This window comes from Ambystoma mexicanum, chromosome 4p, assembly GCF_040938575.1.
Source record: "Ambystoma mexicanum isolate Mex_15411 chromosome 4p, UKY_AmexF1_1, whole genome shotgun sequence".
NCBI lineage: Eukaryota > Metazoa > Chordata > Amphibia > Caudata > Ambystomatidae > Ambystoma > Ambystoma mexicanum.
Window position 1 is genome coordinate 800,581,519 of NC_090927.1, and position 18,713 is coordinate 800,600,231.

The 18,713-nt window shown below is 49.3% G+C and overlaps 1 protein-coding gene across 4 annotated transcripts in view; it reads right to left on the reverse strand.

The window, feature by feature from the left end:
* Nucleotides 1–18,713, reverse strand: part of SYNCRIP (synaptotagmin binding cytoplasmic RNA interacting protein) — a 708,200-nt gene that overhangs the window by 81,113 nt on the left and 608,374 nt on the right. For all 4 annotated transcript variants that reach the window (XM_069606352.1, XM_069606353.1, XM_069606355.1 and 1 more), the window contains one exon: nt 2,534–2,655. In XM_069606352.1, the coding sequence (XP_069462453.1) occupies nt 2,534–2,655 (122 nt within the window). The remainder of the gene's footprint in view (nt 1–2,533; nt 2,656–18,713) is intronic.

The window sequence follows — 18,713 nt, forward strand, 5'->3', positions numbered from 1 at the left end:
TGGGCACATCTGTACAAAACTTTAAAAAAATGCAAGTCACACAAAACAATGCCCTAAGAGCAGCCCTAAGCATCCCCAAAAGGGAGCACATCTCCCAAGCCAGAAAAGAAGCCCACTGGTTACCAATAAAAGAACGGATACTATTCAAATCCATGGCCATCACCCACAGATGCCTTTCCGCAAAGGCTCCACCCTATCTTTCCAAAGGAATCACCCTTAACACATCCACTAGACCCACTAGGTCACACATGACCAATCAGACCGACGTACCCACATTTAAAAGAAGCAAAGCCGTGGGGGGCTCTTTCAACACCAGAGCACCCAAAAATTGGAATGCACGCCCCACCGCGCTTAGGAATGAAAACTCAAACCATATCTTCCGCAGACTATTCAAAACCACGTCGTTTAACTCCACCCCACCTTACCTATCCTACTGTATTTTCACAACTGTATGTATATAAGCACAATTGTATATATATATGCTAACATGTCCTGCATTGTTTTCTATAGATATACCATGTATGCCTGTAACAAGTTAAGATTGCCTTTAGCGCCACGATGCCCCTGGGCAGATGTGTGCTATACAAATCCAAATAAATAGCCAACAAAATGGCCGCCGAGTTGTCCTGCGGCTCCGGAAGCGACAGTGGACTAGGAACCTCGCCGGCGCCGCTCGTCGTCCCCTTCGTCGGGATCCCTCCCGTGGGACCGGGCCTCTTCGACGCCCTCTCGAGGCCCTCCAAGACTTCAACCAGTTCCTCCTCGGAGGCTGTGTCCGTGTCCACAATGGCCACCACCCCCCACCCCTCTTTTCCCACCGGGGTCTTCACGGGGGTCTTCTCGATGGGCCTGAAAGAGGCTTCCCTCTGCGGTGGCAGGGAAACTCTGGGCCCTGAGGTCGCCTCCACTGGTGTAGCCTCCTCAGGCTGCCCCAGGGCCACCGCGACTTCCTCGATAGAGGCCTTGGCCGGGTGAATCAAGGCCTTCACCACCTTCTGCGGGCCTGTGGCCTTCACCTTGGGGGGGAGGGTCACCGCCTCGGTCCCCCTCGGCTGGATCCTTCGAGATCGACCGGGGCCTCTTCAGAAGCTTCGCCGGGTTCTCGACCTTACTCTTCCCTGAGCCAGAGCGTTGGCTCGTGGTTGATGGCGCTGGAGAGGATGCGCCCTGCCTGGCAGCCGAGGAGCACGAACGTTCAGTGCAGTGCCCCCGGACTCGCAGTGCCGGGGCGCCCTCACAGAACTTAGAAGACCGCTCGGACGACTTCTTCTTCTCACCTGACGGGCTCTTTCCTTCCAGCCAGTTGGAGAGACGAAGGTTTCGGTCCCCGATGGTCGGTTCCGACATGTTCCCGCAAAACGCAGTCCTTCTCCACGTGCGTTTTGTCCTCATGAAGGCAGTAGAGACATTTCGAGTGCTCGTCCTCCTTGACCACATTCTGCCGCTGGCATCCAGGGCAAACCCTCAACAGCTTTCCGGGCGTCGAGCTTCCTTTTTCCTGGGTCATGTCCGGGTAGGCAGCAGAAACTTCTGGACTCCTCCAAGAAGCATAACTCGATGAAAACTTCACCCTTGAGGGGCGTAGAAAATCCGAAACGGGTCCCTGTTGATCGGATCTAGACATGGTGGAGCTTGAGGCTCTATTTGACCGAAAAATGAGAAACTCTTTTTGAAAAAGCGCGAAAACGCAGCAAAAGCTCGAGATCTAAACACGAGGACTCCTAAAACTTGAGCGTGCAGTAAAAATCTAAGGATGGCTGCCAGAGGAGGGGCTTAGGGAGAGGGCAGTCATTGGCTGGGGGCAGCATGACCCAGAGACCAGTGATTGGTTACTACTAAGAAAGACAGATCAGAAACAAAACTGATACTGATTTTTTTCTTTACCGAGGATTCCCGGCCTGACGACAGGGAATATTCATGAGCATGTGAATCCATGCCAGACCCCATGCTGGAAAATTTATGTTTTGGGTACAAATAACGTCTGTTGACGTTAAAAATATAAGTACAACATTGCTAATCAAATGGGTTGATTTGTCAATCAAGAAAATGTTAATTAGAAAACTTTGCTAATCAATTTATGAATATTCATGCCTTCACTAGAGTAACCAAAAATCCTTGGAGTGTTAGCCTAGGGCAAAAACAATGCATACCCCATTGTACAATGCTAAAGGTTACCACAAGAGATAACAAGTTACTAAAAGTAGTAACAAAATATCTAGACTAAGGGAAACAATGTTTCCCAGTACTGACAGCCTGAAGGACATTTCAGTTTACCCATAAAAGATGAACAAAAGACAGTGTAGTGATGCTTAGGGCTTCACTGCACTGTAAAAAGTACAGGTCAGGATCAAAAATAAAAGCAAAACGTTTGAAGGTCCATAAAAATGGAAGGAAAGGTGCAGTTAAGAGAAATCTTTCCTAACATCGCCCAACCTTCCTTTTCATAAATTACCATAAAATGTTTCTGGACATAAAATAGATAACATGAATGGGATACAAAACGAAATCAAAAACATGGGCATGCATTACTCACATCTGATTTTTAGCAGCTTGTCTCTGTGCTTTACGTTCTTTCCTTTTTTGATCTGGTGGTTTGGCAAAAACTATTTCAATGTTTTCACCCTCTACATCCTTGCCATTCATTTGTTCCAATGCCTAAAAGAAAGTATACACTTAAGACATTAACAACAATGACATAACAGCAATTTAAGTCCTTTGTTATACTTCCGTAAAGGCTACAGCCAATAGCAATACTTTGTTGCAAAGCTGATGATGAAGGAAGTAAAAGTAACAAGTTAGTTACCTGCAACTATTGTTCTCCAGCATGAGTCTGGCATGGATTCACATGCTTATGAATATCCCCAGTCAGGCCAGGAATCCTCGGTAAAAAAAAAACAGTTTCACTTCGCTAAACCAATCACTGTACTATGGGTCATAATGCCCGCAGCCAATGACAGTCCTCTCCCCAAGGCCCTCCTCTGGCAGCCATCTTCAGATTTGTTAGCACTTAAAGTGGCAGTATGACCAAGAAGAGCCACAGAGGGCCAGGAGGGTGGGTTTGCATGTGAATCCATGCCAGACCCATGCTGGAAAACAATAGTTACAGGTAGGCAACTTGTTCCTTCTCCAGCATTGGGTCTGGCATGGATTCACATGCTCATGAATAAAGAATATGGTTAGGGAGAATCCTCAGAAATATGCTAATTCCGTTCTACCTTAGAGACCCCCAGCCCTTTTGCAGGACTTTCATTTTTATCCTGGAGAGAGAGCCCTTTCTTCCTACTTTCTCATGTATTTTTCATTGGTTTGAACACTTTCCTTTGGTTTTGGAGTCTGACAAACTTCATATGCATCATATTTTTACATTGTGACACACGGCACCTTCAGTGCAGTGGCACAGAGAAGTCTTCCAGATTTCCCAAAGGTTTAAATACGTTCTCTTGGTTAAACTGCTGTTTCCAAGAGTAGTGAAGTAAAATTGACTTTACCTACATTTGTAACTTTCTAAACCCAGCACACACTATCTTACAATAGGCTGCTGGAGGGGTTGCTTAGTATCCCCTTTGTCTAGTTTCTCATATAACATTTTTATGTTACCCTTTCTACAATGAATGACTTGTGGCAGTGGTTTATTTTTTCCTACCATTGTGTTTCTACCGCGGGCTGCAATTGCAGCTGCAGTAAAACACCGATGGGTGCCCATTTTGTCAAAATGGCCCTGGTCTTTTTTCGCCATTTTTTGTTGGCCGCGCCAAACAGGTTTGGTCACTGTTTGTTTTGTCTTTGGCGGGATTCACCAGTAAAGGATGCCTCTGCCTCCAGAGTGTCTGGCAGTGCAGGAAGTGAGGGAGGTGCCTGAAACTCCCTGTGCTTAATCCTCTTGGTTACAGGAATGCACCCAAAGGTGATTGGCTGGCTGTCCTCTGAGGACAGCCACCCTGCTGTGCGAGTGACAGTTAGGCTGCAAATGAATGGGAGAAACCTGCATAAAAGGCGAGGTCTTTTGCTTGGAAAGCAGAGTCAACTATTGGGGCAAAGGAATCCGAAGAACTTGGAAGAGACGCTTGCTGCAAATTCTGGACCGCTGGTTTGCCCGGTGAAGCCCTGCTGCAGTGCTGAAGCTCCGAATTTGCCTCGACTAGAGAAGCCCTACAAAGGACAACTTCTCTCCTTGGGTTGGTGGTACCAATCGACCCCAAGACGAACTTGTAGGGAAATCCTCTTGGAGCTGGCTGTACTGCTGCAGGAACCAATTGCCAGGGAGAGAAACACCAGAATCTAGTGTGTCTTCTTTAAGTCGGACCCAAGCTCCAGGAAGATTCCCCCGACTCCCATGAAGCAGGACTGACCGAGCCTGAGCCACCTCAACAGGGTGCTTGACCCCAGATCCGAGGTAAACCCATAAGGTATCCGAGAACCACAGTGGTGCTATTCGGGAGATCCTGAAACCGTAAAGTGCCGCTGATCTGAAGTTTGCCCGTTGCTGCCGCTGACCTTCAAATCGTAGTGCAGGAGTCCCCAGACGTCCTCCCACTTGTCCTCACAACCGAGGCCCAGGAACAACAGGATCTGCCATACTACAACTGGAACAGAAGCCAGCTGGAACCAATGTCTTCAGACCTAAGGTAATGTAAACTAAGGGGTACTTACCTCACGTCGTGTACCCTTGCTAGCTCTCAGTTAAGACTTGCCTTGGTTGCCCGTTTCAGAGTTGCGCCTCTCAGCCTGTGGCCCAACAGTGATTTCATTTCCTACAAAGATTTCTAAAACACTGTGCAAGACTTTTTACTTACCTTCAAGAAGTGCTTCAGCTCCCCTAGACTTTTGCTCAATTGACATTGGCGGTCCTGGCTCCATGAAAGACTAACTTCAGAGTTAGTGCTTTACATATCCCTCCAAAAAGTCACAGATTCTAGAACTTGTGTAGATGGGAAAGGGTCAATTTACATTGCATTGGGGGTTCAAAAGTAGTGGAGGTCAACAGTGGAGAGCTACTAGCGGGCGAAATCGGGGTGGGAATAATTAGAAACCTCTGAATTTTTACCAATATTTTTTTGGCTCAATTATTTCCTCTCTATAAACAGATGGAACATATGCCTTCACGATATTAAGAACTTCAAAAACCTCTTTGTTGCATTATTATTTATTAGTAGCTGTCTCAAAAAGACAGATATTTGTTGGACTACCACACAACTAGCCTGTAATTTTTGTGCCCTGCCTTTGGGTTTTATGCAGGCTTTCTACATGCTAGGCACACTATTGTTTTCCAAATGTGCATTTCACACTTCCATAAACCCAAAAAAAAAAGTAATTTCCAATTAGAAAAATGCTGCTTGCGTTCACTAGTTTTCGTTGACATTTTTTTGTCAGACACCACACATACTGTTTTGTGTGCCCCTATATGCTTGTCAAACTGGTTAATCACAAATAAATGCTTCTGTTGTGCTGAGCAGTTTTTAGGAAATTAAACTGTGGGTTCATGGGTGCCAACTTTTGCTGGATTTTCACTACAGGGGCAGAAATATCCCCACCTCAGTCCTGAATATAAGCAAGCAACCAGCACAACCCATACCCTGGCCAAACACATTTTATAGCACTTTTCTATGCTTTCAGTGGTATGCAGACGACTCAGCTCATTTTCAGGCTTCCCTCAGCCACCTCTTCTCCCTCCCTCATCTCTGACTGCGTGTCTGCCACCCAGGAGTGGTGTGTCACCAATGATCTCTGCCTTAATGCCAGTAAGATCGAGATTCTCCTCATTGGAACACCTGCTCCCTCCTTTCCTTTCACTCTCTGGCCGGCCTCCCTTGGCCCTCCTCCTGCTCCCGCCTGTGAGGCTAAAAACCTCTGGGTCCTCTTCAACTCCACACTCTCCTTCTCTCCTGACATCTCTAAGAGGTTACACTGCCAGCTGCACCTCCTCAGAGGCATTCTTCCTTTCCTCTCCTTTCCCCAGAAGCTCACTGTCTCCAGAGCTCTGGTTCTCTTTAGGCTGGACTATTGCAACAGCCTCTTTCTAACCCTGCCTGCTTCTACTCTCCGCCCTCTGCAACTCATCCAGAACAGGACTGCGAGACTTGTCCTTGGCCTCAAGCCCAGGGATCCTATCTCTCCAGGACTGAAATCCCTGCACTGGGTCCCAGTGGCTGCAAGGATTAAGTTCAAAACCCTCTGTATTGTCCACAAGGCCTTCTGGGGCATCAATACCTTCAGCTCTCTTCCAAAATATCTTTCTTCTCAAGCTCTTAGCTCATCCGCCTCCAACTCCCTCAGGGTCAGTCGCTTCTCCAAGCAACGAGTTGGTGGTAAATTCCTTTCCTTGGCTGGGGCCCTCCCTCTGGAACAGCCTCCCTGAAACTTGAGGAGAATCATTTCCGGGTTCTGGAAGCACCTCCAAAACCTTTCTCTTTGCTTCTGCCTTTTCTCCTCCTCTCCCCTGCTGACTTCCTGGCCGATACTGAAACTGTACTGGTCACCTGGCAACCCCCCCCTGCTCTTAAGCCCAGGCCCCCCCACCCCAGTCGCACACCTGCGCTGCCTTCCTGGCAACCCCCCGCAATTAGGGACTGTTCTTTACCCCCACAGTTCCACCACTAGCACTTGACACCTGATGTCTGCACTACCCTTGTACTTGCCACCAGCTGGCCGGATGCTACTTATTATCCCATGTACTGCACTGTCCCTTTCCCCTCGCCTCGCACTTTTCTCCTTCCCCCTTCCCATGCACTTCCGTGATCTGATTGACACCTGGCCGAGTAGGATCATTGACCGTCTTCTCTCTGTTCCCCCCTCCCTTGCCTCGTCGCGCCTTGAAACACTTATATCTGATACGGCATTTAGTTTTGATTTAACATCTCAGCATCGGTCTGTCAACCTGCTGAGCTACCCTGGTAAGCTTCTACTGTACAGCGGGTCTATGGATCGCTTAATGTACTAAAAGTGGGTTTTTGGAAAGAAGCCACATGAAAGAAATTGCACCAGTTTTTAAATATTATTTTGGACATTTCCAGGCTAGCGGCAGTGCTACTGTGATATTTTCATTGCTGGTCACAATGATGCTGATCCTGCCCCAGCCCCTCTGACATCTCTGGCAAACAAGAGCAGCTTGCTTAAGCAAGACAGTGTTGGGGGCGCACAAGGCCAACTCTGGTACTACATGCGGCTTGCAGAAGCAGAACGTGATATGGACATCTGTCAGGGAATTTACAAGCAGTTCCATGTGGCACAGCCGCCAAGTTCCCTGCCCGCAATTGGGACACATCCGGATCAAGGAAAATAGCAGACAATAGCCGCAAAACACAGCATTGAATAATTTAACTTTAAAAAAAGTGTTTATTTTTCAGCATTTCCAGCACGAGCGACTGAAGAGGCTCAGGCGAGCTACTAGTCGCCCGTGATCGACCGTTTGGCGACCTCTGCTCTAAATGTACCAGTGATATATTAATGTCCACAGTATCCTAGTTATTTAAGTCACCTCCGGGAGTAGGAAGTGTGTGTGCCATCCCACATGGATAACTACTGATCTATTGAAACAGAGTGTGTATTTATTGATGTATACTTTTGTGCTACATATTTGCTCCCTTCTAAGGAAGGCTTATTTAACTGACTGTTATTAATAAATAATTGTTTAATCAAGAAACCTTGAGTGCAAGTGTTTATTTGAATACTTGTCACGGTCTGGCTACTCAGTCACTCTACCAATTTGTGTAGTACATGCTTATACCAAAGGTTAGGTTAACCATTGTCAAGAGGACAAGGCTGGTGCAGTCTCCCACAGGGTACTGCATACAATCTTGCCTACCAAATACATAGCAGTACAACATTACACAACCACACGAGGTGACAAGGCTAAACAGAAGCAATCACCCTTAACTACGGAACAGGCTCACCACAAGCGAACAGGTTGCGCAACACTGCTTGGCCGACTCTGGATTCCTCCCTGGAATCCCCGTCGACGCACTAGAATCTCGTGAAGGTGTGCGCAGACCTCCATGTAGCAGCCCTGCAGATGCCCAGCAGGGGCACACCAGACAGGAATGCCATCGTCGCAGCAATCGCTCTGATGGAGTGGGTTCTCGGATCGCCAGGCTGTGGTCGGATCGCCAACCAATGACAGTGCATGATGTAGCCGGAGAGCCTCCTCGAGATGGAAGCCTTGGACAATGCCTTCCCATGGTTCACAGGACCAAAGTTCACGAACAGTTGAGACGTCTTCCGAAAACTCTGTCCGTGCCACGTAGAACTTCAGGGCACGAGCAACGTCCAGCGAGCACAAGGCCCTTCCAGCCGGTGATGAAGGCTTTGGGAAAAACACAGGTAACACCAAAGGTTAGTTGAGGTGCAATTCCGATGGAACCTTCGGCATAAAAGAGGGGTGCGGCCTGGATCTCCCCAACCCTCCTGGCAGAGGTGATGGCCACAAGGAAAGTCACTTCCCATCAGAGGAACGAGAGGGGCCTGATGCATAGGCTTTAAGGTAGCACTACGTTGAGTTCCCACGCCGAGGCAGGAGCCTTCACCGGTATAAAGATCGAAACGGTCCTTTGAGGAACTCCTTGATGAGACGGTGGGACCAAAGAGAAGATCTTCCTGGAAACCTGGTGTAGCGGGAGATAGCTGCCAGATGCAGCTTGATAGAGGCATGCACCAGTCAAACCTTGGCCAAGGACAACAAGTATGGAAGAATCTGTGGGGCCGTGACCCTCAGAGGGGGTCATCTTCTGCGACCGGCACCACGTAGCGAAACGCTGTGACTTGTGACCGTAGCACTTAAGAGTTGACTAAGCTCTGGCCTCGGCAAGGACCTTTCTGCAGTCCACTGGCAACTCATATCCTTTAAGCTCTAGGGCTGAAGGAGCCAAACACTCAGGTTCAGCAATCCTGGGTCGTGATGCATGATTGCGCCTCCTTCTCTGGTGAGCAGATCAGCGACCACCGGCAGCTTTACTGGAGGAGACGCTGACAAGGTCTGGGTACCAAATCTGCCTCGACCACGCTGAGACGATGAGCATCATCCTGCATCAGCACTGTTTGAGTTGATTGACGACTCGCAGCAGGAGATTCAACGGAGGGAACGCGTAAAGAAACAGGCCTTCCCACGGGAAGGAGAGCTGGTGGAACCTGCCAGCAAATTTCTGGCATTTGGAGCTGCCGCCGTGCTAAACAGTTCGATCTGGGGCCAGCCCCACTTGATGAAGGTGTGGTCCACCTGGTCCTCTCGAAGTTCCGACTTGTGGCAGGAGAGCAATTCCCTGCTGAGGGAGTCAGCGATTGTGTGCTTGACTCTGGCCAGGTAAAAGGGGATGAGGGACATCTCTTGTCCCGACGGCATAGTGCAACAAGCTCTGCGCCTCTTTGGAGAGCGCTGGGCATTGAGTGTGCTCCCACTGCTTCCTGATGTAGAACATTGTAGTGGTGTTATACGTGACGATCCTCACCATACTTGCCCTTCAGGAACGGAAAGAACTACTTCAGGGCCCAGAACACTGCCCGCAGCTCCAGGATATTGACGTGTAGAGCCTTCTCCTCCGGAAGTCACAGGCATCTGGAGTGAAGATGTCCGGTGTGGGCTCTCTAGCCTCCAGCAAAGCGTCCATGGTGACCGTCTCCTGGTATGGGGGCCGGGAGGGGAGAAGAGGGATTTGAAACCCTGTGCCTCAGGAGATGTCGGGAGTGTACACCCCTCCACCTTACCGTCCAACGGCACTCCTTGTCGAGAGGGATCTTGTGTGCAAAGCTTCCGGCCACTTGTATCCAGCAAGCGTCCAGGAACTCATGGAGAGGTCGCACCCACAACCTTCAGAACCGGTTAAGGTAGATGCAAGACAACGACATGCTGAAAAGCGACTTGATCGCCTGCACCGTGGCGGTCTTCAAAGATAACAGCCGTTGCATCTTCCCCAGCACGGCTGCTACCCTCTCCTCCGAGGGAAACGCTAGACAGGCAACCGGGTTGAGCCTGGCTCCTAGGAACAGTGCGTTCTGAGATGGTGTCAAGCAGGACTTTGGATAATTGATGGAGAACCCCAGATCCGTCAGCAGTTGGAAGGTAGTCTCCATGTGTTGGACGGCTACCTCTCTTGACTTGGTCCGAATTAGCCAGTCGTTGAAGTATGGGAACACGTGTATCCCTCGCAGACGTAGATGGGCCGGCACTGGTGCCAGGTGCTTTGTGAACACCCTGGGGGCCGACTTCAGGCCAAAGGGGAGGGCTTTGAACTGGTAGTGCTGTCCATGATGTACGAAGCTAAGGAACTTCGGGTGCTTCTTCTGAATGGGGATGTGGAAGTAGGCGTCTTCCAGGTCCAACAACGTCAAGAAGTCTCCTTCCTCCAGTTGGCCGAGCATGTGCTGCAATATGACCATCTGGAATTTTTGGGACTTGGGGTAATAGTTGAGACGCCGCAGGTCTAGAATGGGCCTCCAGCCCCTGGTATTCTTTTTGAATATGAAGTATCTGGAGTAGACATCGGAGTCGTCTAGGAACTAGCTCTATCGCCCTCTTTTTGTTTAGCATGGCCCATACCTCCTGCAGGAGTGGAGGGGTGTGCTGCTCCTCCCGGGTCACCGGAAGGATTCGCAGACACTTTTGCTGAAACTCGAGGGTATGTCCGTGGGCGAGAGTGTCCAGCACCTACCTGGCCGGTTCAGTTCTGCTTCGGTGCCTGCGTCCCGCCTTCGGGGTGACGACGGCGCAGACCACCTCCACCGAAAGCCTTGAAACGGCCCCTGTAGGCCTCCTGGGTCGTGGACCGGGATGGCAGGCGGTACAACGAGGAGCCTCCACCAAAACCTTTCGCCGATCTGCTTCACTATCCGCCACAGGCGCGAAATGGAGCAGTGCTGTTGGAGTACACAGGGCACAAGCCGTCTCTGTATCCGTCTTCATGACCTGCAAGGACTCATTGACGGCCTTCCCGAAGAGGTTACCCCAATCAAAGGGCATGTCCAGTACCCTCGTCTGGACCTCTTGGCAGAAATGAGTGGCCTTCAGCCAGCCTCGACGACAGAGGCAGGCACAGTTCCCCATTTGCCGGAAGCCCATGTCAGCGATGTCCAGGGCCACTGTGATGGCATGGCCCGATGCCACAACCTTTCCAAAGAGTAATCGCCTCCACCCGCTTGTCATCGGGTAGGAACTCCAGAATCGGGGCCATCTTGTACCACAGTTCCCGGTTGTACCTGGCCAGGATCGCCAATGCATTGGCTGCCTTGATGGTCGACGCAGGAGTAGATGCCATCCTCCCTATGGCATCAACTTCTTACCGTCGCTGTCCGGAGGGACAGAGGACGATGAAGAGGGGTTAGAGTACCTCTTCCTCACAGCTGCCATCACCGAGACCGGCGATGGTTGCGACAGTAGGCACTTGGGCACGGGGTCCGGCCCCAGTAGTTTTTCTCCAGCCTATCCCGCTTGGCCGCGGCCGAGCAATGATTCCTCAGGAGGGCCATACCTTTCTCCCACGCGTCGTCTAGGAGGGGCACTGCCATGGTCTTCTCCTGGCCTCGCGCCTCTGGTATAGGAAGCCCTCCTTCTTGGTCCAATCATCCATCAGCTACAAAAGCTCGTAAGCTTTGGTGACTATGGCATGAAATGACCCCACCTCATCCGGTGAGGACTGTCTCAGTTACAGTGATCCGCACACCGTGACGATATCCTCTGTCGTGTCCGTCCCTGTGTGTCCGGGTCGAACAGGGGGGGAGGCGATTTGAAGGGTGGGGGTGAGGGCACTTGGCGTGGGTGTGGAGGTTGATGCAGGGTGTCGGATGGCGCTTCCTCTTTTTAGCCGGAGGCCGATCCGGAGACATCGGGGCCAGCATCATCCTCTTCTTGATTTCAAGGGACCTGCTGTGCTTGGCCTTGTCTAGAGTTCCCATGGATGGAGCGCCCTCAAAGGACTTCGAAGCCCGCTCTTCGGACCGGCTGGTCCTGGGTGAGGATGACCCTGCTTGAGGCATGGGGCAGAGGCCTAGGCACTTAGCCACGTCGCCAGTCCATTGTGTCGACCCTTCATCATTCTCTTGGAGAGGCAGATCTCGCAATCTCCTTCATGGTCCGGTTAAAGGCAGTCTCGAGATTGAAGGTGTTTGCGCTCCACAAACAATCCGCATCTGGTGCAGATCTTGAAAAAGGAACTTCCTTCCTTCTCTGCCATGGTCTGAGGCGCAGAGTAGGCCCGATGGCCTTCTGGAAACTTTGATGAAAACTCGACGATCCTTGCCCGTGATGGCCGCTGAAATTCACGGACAACGGATCCCTGCTTGTCGGCAGATGGAGAGAAGAGCACATGGGCTCTTTGACAAAAATAGGACTTTGTTCCACAAAACTCGGACACGCCCATCACTTGAAGGTGCAGTAACATTCTGAAGATGGCTGCCAAAGGAGGGGCTTAGGGAGAGGGCAGTCATTGGCTGGGGGCAGTGTGACCCAGAGTACAGTGGTTGGTTTAGAGGAGAAATACTGTTGGTGAGTGAAACTGTTTTTTTCTTTTACAGAGGATTCCCGGCCTGACTAAGGGGAACATTCAGGTGCATGTGAATCCATGCCAGACCCCATGCTGGAGAAAGCCAACTTATCCAGGAGTTTACCCAGGAAAGGAGCGAGAGATCGGGCAATAGCTTGCCAGAATAAAAGGGTCAGCAGAGAGCTTTTTGACCAGAGGGTGCACAAGAGAATGCTTGAGAGAAGTCGGGAAAACTCGAGTGGCAAAGGAGAGGTTGCAGAGGTCTGCCAAGGCTGGAACTAGAGAGTCAATGTTGTCCTTGATAGTTTTGGGAGGGGCATGGGTCCACCTGTTTGGAAGAGGCTTTCATAGACCGTATTTGTCTAGAAACCTCCTCAGGTGTGACAGGGAAGAGGGAGGAGAGAAGAGGGGCGTGGTGGGAGCTGCCATGGGGTGGCAGGGTAAAAGATGATGGTGCACGAGTGGGTGCAGAGGAGAGAGAGAGGACAGGATGTCCTGTGATTTGGCGGTGAAGTGTGCAGCCAGGGCCCCACAAAGGTCCGGGGTGGTTGCAATGGAGGATGAGGCTGCAGTAGGGTTGGCCAGTTCCTTACAGACTTTGAAAAGTTCAGCCGTGTTGTTGGATGCCACGGAGATGCAGGCTTGAGTTTGGACTGGATGCAGAGTCTATTTGCAGAAGGCGGCAGTCCAGTTTGTCAGAGGGTGCACCTGAAGATCCCCATTTCCGTTCTGCTGCCCTGCACTTGTGTTTAAGGTCAGCCAAGTCGGAGTCGTACCAAGAGTTGCACTTTTTGGCAGGCTTCAGTCGGACTCTGACAGGGGCAAGGATGTCAAGAGTATTGGAGATGGAAAAGTGAAAGTTACAGAGGGTGGAAATCAGCAACAAAAGTAGGAGGAGGAGAGTAAGTGGAGGCAAAGGCAGCCACCAACACTTTTTCCGTGGGTCGGATGACCTTGAAGGTGGGAGGCAGTGAAGGGTGTGCCAGTACTAAAGGAGAAGAAAGCTTCAAGTGAGAGGAGAGAAGAGGGTGATCAGTCCATGAGAATGAGGCAGTGAGAAGGAGAGAGGGATGTCTGTGGAGAATGACAAGTATTCAAATAGACACTTATAGACACTTATACTCAAGGTTTCTTGTTATAAACACTTATTAATTTATTACACAATCATTTATAAAGCATTCACTAAATGAGGCAACCAATATCACACAAAAAGTATACTACAGTACTGATTACTAAGCAGTTGAGCTCCCTTGAAGTAGGAGCAAAATAGCATTGAAGTAGGAGCAGAAAGGCATAAGTTAATAAAACAAATATTACAGTTACTCTAAAACAGTGCAAATAGTTCACCAGAGGAGTTGTTTCAATGCAATAGGTAGGCCAAAGTCAATGGGGTAGGGTCTTGTATATGTAAAAATGGTTCTGGTAGTTAAAACGGAAAAGTCTTTGCCGCGGTTCTTAGTAGTTCACGGAAGAAAGGTTAATTTGTCGGGTCACAAGCTGACTACGCCTACAAGTTGCCAAAGTCCCACAAACTTTCGCGGTGAGAGGTTAAGTTCTCTCGGTCAGGTTTTCACAGTACCTTTTATTGACGAAAATGATGCAGCTGAAGACTTCTGTTCCTGGCAGTTCCTGCAAATCTCGCTGTTCCTGAGCCTCAGTCGTGGAGACAAGAGGGAGGACGCCAGGGGACTCCTGCACTGCACGTGTTACAAAGCTGGCAAATCTTCGATTCCGGTTGCTGTTCTTCAAGCACACAAGCTGGTGTCCTTCCCCCTTGTCAATCCTAACCAGCTCTGAGAATGGTATCCAGGTGGCCTACGAGTTGATTGGTCCCACCAACTCAAAGGAAGAAGTCGTCATTGAAGGGGCTTATTCGTCGAGGTGAACTTGGCGAACAGGATCTGCGGCAGGGCTCCACCAGGCAAACCAACGGTTCAGTAGTTGCAGCAGCCGTCCTCTTACAGCTCGTCTTCGGTTCTTTCATTCCAGTGGTCGACTCTGCCTTCCAAGCCTAGAGACTCGCCTTTTATTCAGTTTTCTCCTATTCATTCCAGCCTGGCTGCCACTCACCCAGCAGGGTGGCTGTCCTTGCTGGACAGTCAGCCAATCACGCCAGAGTGCATTTGGGTCTCCTGGAAGACTAAGCACAGCGAGTTTCGGGCAACTCCCTCACTTCCTGCCCACCCCAGACACTCGGGTGCCAGAGGCGGTCTTCAGTCCTGAAGCCCGCCAAAGGCATAGAAACAAAGGGACCAAACGGGTTTGGCCCGCAGAGATAAACTCTAGAAGGACCTTTCCAAAAAGAAATGGCGAAAAAAGAAGATCCGGGACCCGTATAAACAAAGGGGGCTTAGGCGCCATCTTGAAAAACATGGCTCCCGTGATTTTTAGCTACCAGTGTTCGCGAAAAAGCATGGTAGTTTGTTGTAAAACCACTGCCATTTCGATAGGAAAAGGTAGCATTGGACTTACATGAGTTTCTAGACATAGGGGATAATAGGTAACCCCCCCCTCCCCAGCACTCTATTGTAAGATAGTGTGTGCTGGGTCTAAGAATGTAAAAAGACTAGTAAAGTCAATTTAACTTTACATTCTCGGGGAAATTTAAACCTTGGGGCAGCCTAAAAAGTTTCCCTGTGTCAATGCACTGAGGGTGCTGTGTGACATGAAAAGAAGATGCCTATGGAGTTCTCTAAAACCCCATAATCAAAAAACACAAGAGTAAAACACACATCAAAATACATGAGTGGGGAAAAAAGGCTCACACTTTCTCCAGGTAAAAAAATCAAGTCCTCAAAATCCAGCAAAGTTGCTGGGGGTCTCTAAGGTGAAGGCAATTAGATATTTATGAGAATTCTCCCTAACATTGTGGCCAGCAGAGTGCGTCAGACCAGAGGATAGAGTGGGGAGGGAGAGAGACTCACATAGGTTGCGGTAAGCTCCTGATGAGTCAGGAGAGCCAAGATGGATGTTACAATCCCCCAGCAGGAGGAGTTGGGAGGAGGCGGAAAGGATATTAGACGCCAGGTCAGCCCATTCTGAGAGGAAGAGTGTTTACTGGGCCGGCGGCAGGTAGAAGGTGACCAGTGCAAGCGAGAAGACATCTTGATATGGGGGTCAGAATGTTGGAAGTCATGATATGAGGTTGCATAAGGTATTGGAGAAGTTGGGTGAAGAAGGACTCACTTTGACTTTGGAGAAGTGTTGTTTCAGGAAAAAGGAGGTGGAATATCTAGGGTACAGGTTGACACGAGAGGGTGGGATGCCCAAAGCCAGTGCAGTGGAAGGGATTTCAGAGATGCTGGCTCCTAGGTCCAAGATGGAGGATTCCTCTTTCTTGGGGCTTGTAGAGTAATATGCCAAATTTATCAAAGGGCTGGCGAGGAGAACCATACAGTATAGGAAACTCACCAGGAAGGAGACAATGTTCTTATGGTCTAGTGAGTGTGACAAGGACTTTCAGGATATTAAGGAGAGCATAGTACATGCACCCGTACTGAAGGGTTTCAGAAGGCGTTAGGCAAGATTGTATGCAGTACCCTTTGGGTTCACTACAACAACCCTGACCTCCTGGCAATAGGAATCCAACCTTTGGTAGAAGTCTGAACTACACAGGTTGGTAGCGTGTTAAGCAGCAAGGCTTATCTCAAGAGGCGTCAATGTGAGCTTTAGGGGAGTTACACAGAGATTCACAGTGACAAGTATTCAAATAAACGCTTACACACACAGGGTTTCTTGATTAAACAATTATTAATTTATCAGTCAGTTAGAATAAGCCTTCTTCAGAAGGGAGCAATATAAAGCAATACACAAATACACACAAAAATTGCACACTCTTAGTTTTCTAAATCAGCAAATACCCACTTGGGATGACACACAGGCACTACCTATACCCTCGGGTGACTTCAATAGGCAGGGTGCTGTTGGCATTAATACATCACTGTTACATTTAGAATATTCTTGAGAGTAGTGTTAAAGAGAAGAGAGTTCAGAATAAAGCAAGTATTCACACAGTTATTCTTAAGTAAGTAAGTACTTTCAAAACAACCCCCCCAATGCAAAGCCAGTTAACCCTTTCCTCGAAGGAAGGAAAAACACCTAAACAGAAGCGAGAAGTGTCATTCAGGGAGCCAGGCCAGCCAATGCTAAGTTTGCAAAAGTCAAGGTAACTGAAGCACTTCGTGCAGGTAAGTAGAAATTATTTTCCAATGTCTACAAAGTCTTGGTAGAATAGAAGAAATCAAAGTAGGGCCCCACGCTGATTAGGCTTGTAAAGTAAAGAAGCTGATAGCAACTCTACAAATGCAACCAAGCAAGTCTCCAACGAGGATAAGTGGCTACACAACAAGAGCAAGATCTCTTCAACTTCACAGTACCATTAGATTGAAGAAAAAGTGCAGCAGATTACTTCTGTTCCTGTGCAGATCTCACTGTTCCTGGGCCTCAGTCGTGGGGATAAGAGGGAGGACTTCTGGGGACTCCTGCACTGCAATGGGATGGTCACTGCTTGAAACCGGCAATCTTCAAACAAGGGGCACTTCGGTGTTTCAGCTCCTCGCGTCTACCGTAAATAGCAACACTGTGGTTACTGGCTGTCGAGATGGGTTTTCCTTGCATATGGGGTCCCGCACTCTGTTGAAGGGGGCTCAGGCCAGGCCTGCTTCCTGGAGCTCTTGGCCAGCTTAAAAGCAAGGCACACTAACTGGTATTCCTCTCCCTGGCTATCAGGTTCCAGCAGTGACTGCAGTGGAAACTCGACCAGCTTTGAGAGGATGTCTAGTTGGCTTACTTTGGAGTTGATTGCTCCCACCAACTCAGGAAGAAGTCGTCCTTGAAGGGGCTTCTCTGTCGACACGAATTTGAAGTTTCAGCACAGCAGCAGAGCTTCACCGGGCAAAACAACGGTCCAGGAGTTGCAGCAGGCGTCCTCTTCGGATCCCTTCGTCCAGTGGTCGACTCTGCCTTCCAAGCCAAAAAGACCCGCCTTTTATGCAGCTTGCTCCCATTCATTCCAGCCTAGCTGTCAGTCACCCAGCAGGGTGGCTGTCCTTGCCGGACAGCCAACTGGCCAATCACCTAAGAGTGCATTCCAGTCTCCTAGGAGACTAAGCACAGGGAGTTTCGGGCACCTCCCTCGCTTCCTGCCCCTGCCAGACACCCTGGAGCCAGACGCGGGGTTCACTCATGAATTCCACCAAAGGCAAAATGAACAAAGGGACCAAACCTGGTTTGGCGCAATGAGTAATTCTCAAGAAGGACCTTTCCATAAAGAAATGGCGAAAAAAGTAGACCAGGGCTATTTTGACAAAAATGGCACCCATGTGTGCTTCACCGTGCTGCGAACCCAGCCCGCGGTAAAATCCCATAATGGTAGCAAAAAGTAAACCACTGCAACCAGCCATTCAGTGAGGAAAGGGTAACATAAAAATGTTACATGAGAAGCTAGACAAAGGGGATGACATGCATTACTTACCGTAAAAGCATTTGATGATTTATCTGCTGAGATTCACATGCTGTGCATATGGTCCGACATCCAGTGGTAAACGCAGAGTATTGCATCTTGTCTTTCGAGAATCGAAAGGGGACGTCAACATGGGCGTGCCTGTAACACTATCCCTACGAGACGTGTAGTGTACCCAAGATCCCTCACGCATCGAGGTCCCTCCGATTGTATTTTTTATGCCAAGAGGGAGCCTTATGACTATCGTGATTGAGTACAGAAAAGAGAGAAAGTGGTAAAACGGCTATGTTCCTTCCATCCGAGCGGGGAGGAAGGGTGGGCACATGTGAATCTAAGCAGATACAATCATCAGAAATGCTTTTACGGTAAGTAATGCATGTCTTCTGATGTTTGTTAATCTGCTTAGACTTGCATGCTGTGCATAGACTAGCGAGCAGTACCCGGAGTTGGAGGTGGGTTGTGAAAAGGAACAGTAGTGAAAAGATGTCTTAGTACTGCCTGTCCCACCTGAGAATCAGACCTAGAATGAGTGTCTAGGCAATAGTGTTTGTCCGTGGTTATGTTTTTTTTATTTCTGGTTGGCAAAGGGGGAGCCAGTATATTTTCCTTAGGTTGGGTAGTGTTTTCATTTATGAGGAAGGTTATTAGTGCATGATCTGTCCAGATTTGTGGGCAGACATCAGTAATTGTTACATTACAGTTGTGGTTGGCTACCCAGTCGAGTGTTCAACCTTTTTTGTGGGTAGGTTGTAGTATTCTTTGGGTAAATCCAAGTTCTGTAATGGCAT